Consider the following 12981-nt stretch of genomic DNA (forward strand, 5'->3'; position numbering starts at 1 on the left):
GTCCAGAATGGCCTTCACAGGAAGGCTTCCCCATGTGTGTCAGTGTGTGCTGGATTCACGACTGTGTGCAGTGCTATGTGACTAAGACCCGGGGGTTCTCAGCTGAGTTCTTGTTTCATTGTTGTGAATCTTGTGTTCAAAGGGGTTTGCCTTCAGTTTCTCTCACAGTGTTGGAGTTTGGAGAGTACTTGCCTCAGGGACATCACAGGGTTGACTGTGTGGTGACACCTGGATAATAGGGGGTACCTGGGAGCCATGCTGTTAGAACTGCTATTAAAGAGCCCTGGCTCTGCAGACTGAAGGCATGCAGGGACCCATGGCCCCTTCTCTTCCTTTATTTCCTTTCTCTTCCTTATTCTGTCAGCTCTGCACAATTTCTCTGTCATGTGCCTTCTAACTGGCTTGTTAATTTACCCTGCAGTTCAGCTTCTCTACCATGAGTGTGTATGGATTATAGAAAAGTTTACCTATTAACCAGTTTTCAAAGAAACAGGGCATGTCCTAGCATTAACTGCCAACTTGACACAACCTAGAAACATCTGTGAGGAAGAGTTGAGGAACTCTCTTTATCAGGTCGGTCTGTGGACGTGTCTATGAGGGATGGCCAAGAAGGTTCATTGCTGTAGGAGGAGCCAGCCCACTGTGGTCCCAGTGGCCCATGCCTTTGGACAAGAGAGCATCATGGAAGTGGAAGGCTGGACTGGAGAATTTATTCACCACATTGCCACTGGGGAGGGTGGGGACGGAGCAAAGGGCACAAACAGGAAGTGGGGGAGATAAGACAGAGTCCAAGGATACTCAAGTAGCAACGGCCCTCCTCCAAGCAGACTGCCTCCTGCCTTTTTAGCACCTCTCAATAATACCATTAGATGAATTCACCAAAGGCTTATTCCATTTGTCCGGGCAGCGTCCTTGTGACCGAATGGTTCCTAGGAACACCCTCACAGACTTATCCAGAAGTATGCATCAGTAACAGACATTGACTAATCTATCTGAACTCATGCTCCAGGTGAATCCCTGAGAGCGATTTCCTTGTGCTCGGCAGAACCTTCATTCGTACTTCGGTACCCATTCTGGTACCACGAAACTTTACTGGCTCAAGGTTTGCTCACTCCTCTGACAGGACTCCCCACAGTTCATCCACTTGGATGAACCAGAAACCATGACCCATATCCAACAATGGATCTATTCTGCCCTATGCTGCCACATTCTATGGAGGAAATCAAACCCCATGCTCCCAAATCTTCTCCTTGTCAAAGAAGCTCTCCCTTGAAATGTGTATTTGATGGCCTCTCTTAGTTTCTGTTGTCAACTATAGTCTATTCATAAGTATTGTTTTGATGAACAAAGTACACCTCTCACTTTTCAGCCTCCAAGTGACAAGGGCAGGCCCTTCTGTTCCTACTGACAATCAAATCATCCCTATGACATCCCCTCGGAAGCACCGTCCTGCAGGGGAAGGGATTCAGGGAATATTGAACAGGATGCTCGAAGCATGGGCAAATACTACTGTGCGCTCTCCCCCTGCCCTCCTCAGCTGACCCTTGTCATCTCTTACCGCACCATCCAAGAAGTGCCTGATACTCTCCTCTCTGCCTGTCAGTCTCTCCGAGGGCTATTTGCCCTCCATGACACATCCGAGATGGTGAGCAGATGGTGTGGGCCATCATTTTGGAGTCTAGCCTTGATAAATAACTTGTTTTGGTTAATTACAGAAACCCACGGTGTATAGACTGGAGAGCAGGCTTACTTGATAAAAGAAATGCCTGGCAAGTATGAGGGCCTGAGTTGAGACTCCTCAGAACCTCTGGAGGGAGCTCGGCACACAAGTCTGCTCCTATAATTTTAGGGATAGTAAGATGGAAGGCAGAAGTGGGCAGGTCCTTCCAAGATGCACTACCCTACCCATCTCCCACATACCCTGTGTGTCTTATCTGAAGAATTGAATTCAATGCAAGTCAGCTTAACAGAGACCAGAGGTGCCTCATTCTGAGACACTCGGGAGTCTTGTGGAATTCGAAGACATAAGTTCACACAGACCAGCAGAAGCATGAAAACTAGAAAGACATTAGAGATGGACAGAGATTCTGAAGTTTCCCCTTGACCCACCTGATTTCTTGGGCCTCCTTCAGCCACCTGTCCTCTGCTTTGTTCGTGCAGGATTTTCTCTGCAGACAGCAATCACCCCACGGCAGCCAAAGTTTCTGATCCAATTCTAGATTTTCTGAACTGAAGTTCTGATTGCCCTGGTTTGGAACAGGTGACCATTTATAGTTCAAATTATATGACATTGCACAGTTTGTCACAACAAAATGACAGTCACTGTTTAATAGTCTAGAGTAATCTATATCTTGGGAGGTGGAGACAGAAAGATCAACTACATGCTACATAGGAACCAGAAGAGCCAGCCTGAGCTACAGGAAGCCCTGTCTCGTTAAAATAAAACAAAAAAAGAGAGATGGATATAGAAATTGTGTGTTGAGAAAAGAATGTCAGTTGGTTGGAGGAGATGCCAAAACAAATTGGCACATAGCAAACAGATCCTTTTGTTTTGTTTTTTGTTTGTTTGAGACATACACAGTGTCTACATAGTCCTGACTGTCCTAGAACTCGATATGTAAACCAGGCTGGCCTCAAACTCACAGAGATCTGCCTGCCTCCTCAGTGGTGGAATCAAAGGTATATGCCAATGAATACATATTTAAAAGAGAGAAATAAATGTATTTGGATTATAAGGCAACCTAGTAACTTAAAATATTATGGTATTTCCTTAGTGAACTTACACTGCACGCGCATGTGTGTGTGTGTGTGTTTTCAACTTTCTATAGGGCACATATATAGTTAGTTCTCATGGGTACAAAGGCACAACAGTTTAAACCAACACATTTCTTTACAACCCCCTACACTATGAAGAACTAGAAAATGAGAGATGAGCCAGGGGTGGTGGCACACGCCTTTAATCCCAGCACTCGGGAGGCAGAGGCAGGCAGATTTCTGAGTTTGAGGCCAGCCTGGTCTACAAAGTGAGTTCCAGGACAGCCAGGGCTATACAGAGAAACTCTGTCTCAAAAACCAAAAAAAGAAAGAAAATGAGAATGGTTTTTGGTCACCTCTGTTTTTAATGTGTTATTGGGATTCTATTTTGTGTGTGTGTGTTAATTTGCATATTTAGTTTAATGTGATTTAGTTTTTGTTTTTTATTTTGATACAAGATCTCAAATTCACTATATAAATTCAAGGTAGCCCAGGCTGGCCTTGAACTCCTGGCAATCCTCCTGCTTCAGCCTCCTGAGTACTGTTGATATTACAAGCATTCACCACTATGTCTGTGACTGGGGGCCTTGCACATGTAGTCAGAGTAGCTATGCCCAATCACCTTACTCAGATTCGACTTGGTCTTTTACTTTCCTGAGTAATTTCGAATAAATTATCCTAAAGCTTGAGCGTCAGTTTACTAGCCCATTAAATGAGGTCATTGTTCTGGTGTTGCTGTTTGAAGACCTTTGCAGGAGAGATGATTGAGGCAGATTCTAATGTATCCCAGGCTGGTATCAAATTCCTGTGGAGTCCAGGAGGACCTTCAACTTCTGGTTCCCCTGCTGTTCTCTTCCTGGTGCTGAGGTCACAAGCATGTACCACCATACCCAGTGTGTGGGGGCACTGTGAGCAAGCCCCCCACAGTATGCACGCTAGGCAAACCCTCTCACCTCTGAGCTGCAGCACCAGGCCTTTCGGAAAAACTCTAATGAGCCTTTATACTTACTATGCATTGGCCAGCTCAGCAGCCGGAACTAACATCCCTATTGACAGAGCCACCCTGGGGGTATATTTGACCTTTACATTACTTAGTTAAGAATGTGATCTGTGGCTATGAACTATGCAAAGTTTGTCCACTCACCTCTTATCACCAGTTCTGTGGTTTTTGTGGGCCATGTGTCTATAACCCCATGATCTGACCTGCTAAGCTGGTTCACAGAAAAATAAAAATAAAAACAAAAAACAAACCAAAAAAAAAAAAAAACAGAATTCAATCAAAACTGAAAATGGAGATTTTCTTTTTGCATTGAAAATGGGTTACTTATTCCTACCTTGAACTCTCTTGCTTCAACTATTGAATATGGACAACAATAGGAATCGCAGAATGTACCATTACAGCTCAGAGATAATGTCTATAAGCCACCTAGGATAATGCATGTATGCATACAGCTGGTGTCCAGTAATGGCATCTATCATGTTTTTGAGGTAGGGTCTCTCTATGTTGCTCAGGCCTGTCTCAAACTCCTGCCCTCTAATGGTCTGCTTTATCTCAGGTGAACCACAAGCATGTGCTAACAAACACAACTGTCTTAATATTTATTGATTGATTCTAGTTGAATTTTTGAAGTAAGTGCTCTGGTAGCCCAGGAGATTGGCCTTGAATTCACTCTATAGCCAGGACTGATCTTGACTCTCCAATCCTCCTGCCTCCACTTCCCAAGCACTGGGATTACAGGTGCACGCCACCACCTCCAACTCAATTCATTTTTCAAACTAGCTTTACAAATGTCTGAGTACAATGCCTGAAAGGACAAGAATGTTGTCCAAGCTTTTCAAATGTAACCCAACAATCTCAACATTCGTGGCCAAAAAAAAAAAAAAAAAAAAAATAGACACAGCAACTGAGATGTTGCTCATCTTAGGACTGGAGACAAGTCTGGGTAGCTCTCAGAAGGCGACTCATACCATTGTATAGCAATACTTGATCCCACAACACAGATCATGTATGAAAAATAAAGCCCTAGAGGGAATTTTTCCAAAAATAACTGGAGTGAAAGGCACAGGAGGCAAAGCTGTGAGTTGTGGGGCCGTGGGTGTGGGAGAAAGAGGGGAGTGGGAGAGGACCCGCATCCTGCCAGAGTTCCAGTGCTCTTGGTGGGCAGACATGGGAGGACTGCCGCATGGTTTCCACACAGCCCCGGGTGGGTGTCTGGCTGTGTTAAGCCACTGACCCCACACGGTAGGTGGTGGACAAGGGGCAGCCCTAGGTACCAGGTTCCCAGCCTCCTGCATCCCACACTGGACAGGGCAGAGGAGCTGAAAACAGAATAGGGACCCTGGGGCAGCACTCAGCCCCTGGGATGAAGGGAGGAGAGGGCAGGGGGAGAGGGGGAGCTGGATGGTTCCCATGTGGGCGAGAGTCCCTGGTCAGGTCTGTGGCTGGAGCACAGGATGGCCTTCTGGTGGGAGGTTAAACATGGCTCGTTAGGAAAAAGCCCATCCCATCATTCAAGCACGGAGAGGGCCTTGATGTCAGAGACAGTCTATAGTTTTAGAGCTTTATTGTAGAAAGGTAGAGAGAAAGGAGAGATGGTAGAAAGAGAGAGGCCGGCTATGGCCACGTGGAGAGAGGGGGAATGGAGAGAGAGAAGGGGAGCTAGAGAGTAAGAAAGGTGAGGGCTTAAAGAGAGTAAGGAGGGGCCAAGCAGCCCCTCTTATAGTGGGCTGAGCTATCTTGCTGTTGCCAGGTAACTGTGGGGGTGGAGTCTAGCCAGAATGCCAGAAGCTTAGGACACTGCGTGACTGATAGTCACAGAATTATGGAGAGATGTCTGAATCTGAGAATGTGGCTCGCCTTTCCGTCCCTTGTAGATTTCTCTATTGGGTCACCGGAGCAAGCCCCATTCAACCAAAATAGGCTGCCTATCACAGTCCCACAGTGAGTGTGGCTTGATTACACTTGAACTGAAGGTTTATGTGAGTGTGCGTGCACCTACACACTTAGGCGTAATATGGATGGATGGCTTCACACAAAGAACAGTGCTGGTTTCATTTGGGTAAATGTCTATCAAAGAAAGACATTTAGCATACAAGTGTAAGCTAGGAGCCAGGGATGTTGTTCATTGTTAGAACATTTGCCTAACATGTATGAGACTCTGAATTCAGTCTCAGCGCTGCACCAAGAGAGGGGGAAAGGAAAGACACCCTGGGAACAGTGGCCTGCATCTGTAATCCCCCTGCTCAGCGAGTGTAGGCCAGGAGCTGTTAAGTTTGGGGCCAGACTAGACCGTATAGCAAGGCCGTGTCTGAAAAAGAAGAAAATACCTATAAATGTACATACCAGAAGTGAACGTAAAGGTGGTCTTCAGGGTGCCCCTCAAATGGACAGGGTGGCGACAGCTACAGACGGGACGGTTTGGAGGGTGAGTTTATCAAGAGAAGGGCCGTTGCTTTACAACCAGCATTTCCCAGAGCTGCGATTTTCAATGTAAAAAAAAATTACCTATTGAAAATTGCTATGTCAAACTGTCAGCTGTACACCTTAACTGCTAACTATAAACGGTGATCTATTAAAAGGGGGCAAAGAGTTCAAAAGTTGAGGCCTTTGGATTTGAACTTCAGTCTCGTGTTTCTCTTCTTGTAATAAAAGTATCGAATTTACCAGAGTGCAGCCATGATGGAAGGTGTTTGCGTTTGTGAATATGTCACCGTGACTCAAGGAAACATAGGCTTGTGTCTGGGAGACCTGCTTCTCTCCACATGATCTGTGCCCTGTGTGAGCTTGGCCTACTGTGTGGGCATTGGGTTTACTGCTGCTATTGTTTCCTGTGTGCATTAAGCAGTCTTTGCTTTTACTCTTACTCTTACTTTCAACCCACAGCATATTTCATCTCCAGAGTTCACAGTCAAAAGCCATACAGTCGAGTTATTTAAAAAAACAAACAAACAAAGCAAAGCAAAACAAAACAACCCTCCTGTTGTCTTAAGTGTGATAGCTGTCCTCGGCCTCATGTAGTCTGCAGACTGCAGTTTATAGCTAATTCTTGCAAGCCTATCGTAAGTCTGCTTCTGGGAATCCCACTGGTGAACTCACTGGAGCATGCCGCATAGATAGATAGAGTGAGTCTGAGGATTTCTGGCAGACCAGGTCTGATCCATCTCTTGATTGTTTTTGTCCCCACAGATGACAGAAGGCAGGCACTGCCAGGTTCACCTGCTGGATGACAGGAGACTGGAGCTGCTGGTTCAGGTAAGTACTGGATACACTCCGGTTGCCCTTCGCTGTCCTCCTTTGGAGCATGGTGGCCTGTGTCCAGACTGCTCTCCTAACTGTGCCTGGAACTCAGTGCTTCAGAGGGCTGAGAGAGAAAAGGTGGCTCTAAGGACAGTTATTGTAGCTTAGTCTTCCTGACAAAATCCTGATTAAGTCAAGATACTTGATATATGTGAGTGGAAGCTCTTTGCAAAACATGTGACACTACTTGAGTTTTATCTATTTTACTTGTTGGTAAATTTTCTTTCTATTTGCCCAACACACTGGGCCAAAAGTCTTTTTAAAGAAATGGTTGAGATGTTCTGTCATACTCCTAGATAGGTGCCTAGCCTGGTCATCATCAGAGAGGATTGCTCTGACAGTTAAGGAGAGCAGATGCAGAGACCGACAGCCAAACACTAGGCAGAGCTCATAGGGAACTGTGAGAAAAGGGAGGAAGGGTTGTAGGAGCCCAACCAGAGTGACCTAGGACACCAGAGGAACACAGCCCACAGAATCAACTAAGGGGGGGGCTCATAGATACTGAAGTGGCAATCATGGGGCCCACATGGGTCTGAGCTAGGCCCTGTGCATACACGCTGTGGTTGTTTAGCTTGAAGTATTTGTGGGACAATGGGAGAGAGGATGTCTGTGACTCGCTTGTCTGCTCTTGGGACCCTGGTCCTCCTACTGGGTTGCCTCAGCCAGCCTCGAGATGAGGACTTAGGCCTAGTCTTACTAAATCTTGTTATGCCTTGCTCTGTTACACCACTGCTTTTCTCTGATGGGAAACTGAGGAGCAGTGGATCTGGGGGAGACAGGAAGTAGGTCTGGGAACTGTGGGGAGGGGAGTGGGGGGAGGGGAGGCTGAGGTGAAGATATATTGTATGAGAGAATAACCAAAAATTAAATAAATAAATTGTTGAAGTCCTGTGGACAGGCTACACCTGTGGCTGGCCTAGACCCTTCTTTAAGACCACACCCTGCTTTAGTTTCTCTTGAAGACTTGTCCCTCATACACTGCACCTAAGCTGCAATTAAAATTAATAGGATGGGGTCCAGAGAGATGGCTCCATGGACCAGAGTGCTTGTTGCTCTTGTAGAAGGTTCCATTCTCAGCATGCACGTGATGGTTCACAGCCATCCGTGACTCTGGTTCTGACCTCCACAAGCACCACAGCAGCACACATTGTACAAACATACATGCAGAGAAAAGCCACACTCACACACAATGGACAATGAATGTCTTTGAAGTGAAGCAGAGGAATCGCACGGTAGTTTCACCAATCCAGATTTCTTCCTGCTTCCTCTCCTACCCCTGCTTTCTTTCCCGCCCTGCCCCTCGTCTCTTACTGTCTTTCTCCTCCCTTTCTTCCTGGCTTCCCTGCCTTGTCTTTCTCCCCCCATTTTGTCTCCTCCAACTGCAGACGTCCATACTTGAGACCATCATCATGAGCTGTGAGGTTGAGGGTTGAGAAGGGAGCCACTCAGGCTGCCGTCCAGTGGTGTCCGTTTTCCCCAGTCCCTGCAAGGCCAGCATCAGTCATCAGCTGGACATTCTGGCAGATTCCAAACCACACTTCCTCCCCCTCCCCAAGGCCCATAGTACCCCCAAAGCTCATAGATAGTTCCTTCTCTAGGTGGATGCTCCAAACTTAGTGACGGCTCAAAAAAGGGTATTTAAAAATCACAAAAGCAAACAAAAGCTGCTTTTGACTGCTTAGCGCGGAAGAAAGTGCTAGCGATGGGAGAGACAGGCGGGCAAACCGGTGCTGATCAGATTTGTGTTTTGACAGCCCAAGCTTTTATCAAGAGAGCTGCTGGACCTCGTGGCGTCGCATTTCAACCTGAAAGAGAAGGAGTACTTTGGAATAACGTTTATAGACGACACGTGAGTGTTTGGTTTGTTCACGTCTTTGCCTTCTGCCTGGACTATCTATGCACTTGCTGATTCTTGTGGTAGGCAACAAGGAGAAAGAATTTATATCCTGTCTACTTGTGAGTTTCTCCGTGTGGGAACTCTTTTCCTACAAATGTCATAAAGGAAGAAGCAAAGGAGCGCAGAGCATTTAAAAGTCTTGCAAATATTGCCAGGCGTGGTGGCAAATGCCGGTCATCTCAGCAGCACTCAGGCAGTAAAGGCAGGATGGTGGATGCAAGTCTACATCTAGGCCATACTGGTCTACATAATGAGCTCCAGGCAGCCAGGGCTGGGAAGCTGGATAGTGAAACAAACAAACAAACAAACAAACCTCAAATTGTGCTTAGAAATGCGTGTTAATGAGTTTGTAGACTATGTTACGTGTCTTTTTGAATGAGTGGTAATGTTCTCCAATTCGCTCCATATGTCAGTAATGAAAACACTTAACTTGTTCTTCATGAGTACCATGAAGCTAATTTAATGTTTTGGTGTTCACCGTTACACAGTTTAAAACTCAGTTTGTGACTTACCTTCATATATATATACATATATATGTATATATATGTGTGTGTGTACGTATTATATTTATATGTGTATATGTATACATGTGTGTATGTATGTATATATATATATATATATATATAGTTGAATATTGAATTAATTTTTTCCACAATCTAAGGCTCATTCACATTGCCTCAGAGGTATTTTGTTTGGTTTTGTTTTTCTTTTCCCATATATCTTCATTCCTCATGTTAACACATTGGAGTGTGTGTGTGTGTATCCCTGTCCGTTTTATATCACCTAATTTGTTCTGAAATATTATGAGAGGAATCCTTCCCTTTTCTGAAGATGTTTTTGCAAAGTCCCTTAAATACTAAAGTCCAAGAACATGTGTTCCAGACACAAAATATGCTGGCCAACCACAACGTTCTTTGCATAACTTTCTCTGTTTGAGCGGTTTTTTTTTTTTTTCAGTTTTCCCGTGAAACCAGGTGGAAAATAACCTCAAGAAGGAGTTAATTTGTTTTTAACACCTTCTATCCTGTAATGCTTCCTAGCTCAGAGCCTCTAGGAAGTCTAAACAAAACCATCAACTCTAGCTGTTAACCCCAGATGTACAGGATGCTTGTGAAGAGATGTACAAGCCCCAGAAAAACATAGAGCCTGACTCAGAATATTTACTGAAGATGATTTACCCAAAGCAGGGGGGAAATGCAGTGGCATTGTCCTCTTACTCAGAGTCGCCCAAATATATGTTCACTCAATAGCTGGTGAAGTACTTGATGGTCTGCCCTCTGCTGGATGAAATGGGAAATGTGTGTGTCTGATATTTTTCCACCAGTACTTAGCCAGAAGGCCCCAAGAAGTTCACATGAGTCAGTGGTTAGATTGCCTTACACACGTGGGCAGAATGCACGTGTGAATGAAAGCATGTAAGACTCATGGCCATGGACACATAGTAGCTGGATAATATGCTATCAACTGTAATTGTCATGAGCACTGTCATTCAGGAGACCATATTGAGATGGCGCTAAAAGTCTGAAGACTAGAATAATGCATTTCTGTAATGAATGTCTCCTGGGCGTCTACAGCTACCAGATGGTATTCTAGATCCCTGGGATTCAGCTGTGAGCAATGCAGTTAAGACCTCTGCCTGGAAGAGTTGCTAGTGCAATGCCGTGATCTAGTTTAACAAGCAAAGAGATGATAAGAAAATACCAGAAACTCTGAATGCACTGAGATCATGTGAGATGACACATTAAGGAAAGCTGGTGGGGCCAATTTTAGACAGAGTGGGCCAGGATGATGTCTGGAAGACAGCTTGCAGCGAACACCAAGAACTGGCTCTAGAAACAAAAGCCAAATTCTTCAAAGATGGAGCCCAGTTTGACTTTTGTGTTTTGTTTTAATATGATGATGGCTGGTTTGGGACAGGATCTCAAATATTCCAGGCAGACTTTGAACTCCTGATCCTCCTACGCTACCCTCAGTCCTGGGGTTATATGTATGTGCCACCATGCTTGACTTAGTTTCTGTTTTAAGGGATGTAGGGAAAGCCATTGTGGCTGATGTGCAGAAAGCAGGAAGGAAAGAGGTCCAAGATTTGGCTAAGAGCGAGATAGGGAAAATATCATGGAGTCCTGAAGCTGTGTGATCTGACAGCCATATTGGACATCTCGGACACTCCAGTTTCATACCTATAACCTGTGCATAACCATAGTGCTCACACAGCAAATGCCATTTGAGAGACTATTGTGGCTATTATTATTCTAGGGGCTTGCTACGTCCCCTTGTTGCTTTTGAATATCTACTAGGGGATCCTACTCCACTTTAGGTCCTTTAGTTCCCAAATAAAAATCACAGAGACCTCTAGGTTTATAATAAGCTTTGGAGCACTAGAGCTGGGCAGATATCAACCCTCTACGCTATTTTGTCTGTTTCCCTGTCAATAACGCCATGGTACTACTTGCCCTGTTTCCTTTAGGCCACTCCTGCTCCATCAGGCCGGCCCTTGTGGGCGTGATCTCACAGTCCATGCTACCCTGAGGTGACCTCTTCCTTCTTCCCCTCACTCTCCTGGTCATGGTCCCTCCTGAGACCCCAAGCCTGGGAACCTCACTTCACCCTCTCTTTTCTGCCCAGCCCAGGATGTAGGCATTGTATTTAGCCAATCACGGCTAACTTAGGGCAGGGGGCAAGGTTTAGTAGCATCATTTGGTGTATATGAGAATCTCCTCTGTGGGCGACACAGATCTTGGGGGACAGTATTTAGTGTTTGAATACATAGCAGCTGCAGTCCAACCCCTTACAGGATACCCATAATCGAGTGCTACACTCTGTGCTTCAGGCATATTAAGTAAGAATGCCGAGTCGAGAGCACAGGCACACATGTAAGAGAGGCTTTGCCCAGCACTGGCGCAATCTCACAGAATTATCTCTAGAACTGGGCGAGACACACAGCGTCCACAGAGGGGAAAGGAGGTGACAGTCTAGGCAAGCATCACTTGAAACAAACGGACCCTGTGCTCTTGCTAAGTGGGAAGGCACACAGCCTGGGAGTGGACAAGATCACAGATGAACCCCTCGAGGCACAGGGATGGCAATGCAGCCACTGAAGGAGGTCTGAGGAGGGAGAACAGGATTTAGAACTACAGCATCAGCACTGGAAAGAGGGGGCCAGATCATGTGGAGAGGCAGAAGCCCTAAACGCAGTGCTTTGTCCAGACATTGAAACTTGCTTCACGAAGAAAGGGAAAAGATCTGAGGGTGCTGCCACGTCCCTGTAATCCTAGCCCCTGGAGAGTGAAAACAGGTGTACTGGAAACTCTAGGCCAGCCTCACAGATATAGGAAACTCTATCAAGTAAAAGAGGGGCTAGGGTGAGGGCTCTCTGGGTAAGAGAGCTTACTACACAGTCATGAGGGCCTGAGTTCTAATCCCTAGAATCCACGTTAAAAAAAAAAAAAGCCTGGATCCGTGTGTCTGCGGCCCTGGGAAGGAGAAGGAAAAAAAGAATTGCTGGGATTTGCTGATTGACAGCCTAACTCCAGATTCAATAACAAACCCTGTCACAAGGGAGTAAGACCGAGAGTCATAAATAAAGCAAGATGCCCACTGCTCTCTTCTGATCTCTGCATGCATGTTTGCAGATATGCCACAAACACATATGTCACACACATACCAAAACACAGAATGAATGATTTTCTTTGAGGACTTGGCCACCAGATTCCTTGTCTACCCTGGGATTTGTGGGCTCCTTTCCGACATACTCTTCTTGGACCCCAGGAGTCAAACCTTAACAGTTTGCCCTGACTCTCGTACAGGTAGCAGGCAACACGAAATGTCAGGATTACAACCAGCTGTCGAAGGTGTCTCCTGGCTCTGGTTGTGTTTATTTTCAGCAGTGTGAGTAGGTCTTTTCTGTAAGACGGAAGGTCTTAGCCATTTACACCGTTCCGGGGAACAGGCCTGAAAACGTATTTATGTCTAAGGGTGTCTCCTCGGAAAGTCTTGGCCACAAGCCTACTTCTTTGTCTGGTGAATATTTTTG

General features: G+C 45.7%; 1 protein-coding gene across 5 annotated transcripts in view; it reads left to right on the forward strand.

The window, feature by feature from the left end:
* The window catches only part of Frmd4b (FERM domain containing 4B), a 246580-nt gene that overhangs the window by 95486 nt on the left and 138113 nt on the right, over positions 1 to 12981 (forward strand). For all 5 annotated transcript variants that reach the window (XM_085840234.1, XM_085840236.1, XM_085840232.1 and 2 more), the window contains exons 2-3: positions 6941 to 7006; positions 8806 to 8900. In XM_085840234.1, the coding sequence (XP_085696360.1) occupies positions 6941 to 7006; positions 8806 to 8900 (161 nt within the window). The remainder of the gene's footprint in view (positions 1 to 6940; positions 7007 to 8805; positions 8901 to 12981) is intronic.

This window comes from Mus caroli, unplaced genomic scaffold, assembly GCF_978045245.1.
Source record: "Mus caroli unplaced genomic scaffold, Mus_caroli_1 scaffold_7, whole genome shotgun sequence".
In the NCBI taxonomy this organism is placed as follows: Eukaryota; Metazoa; Chordata; class Mammalia; order Rodentia; family Muridae; genus Mus; species Mus caroli.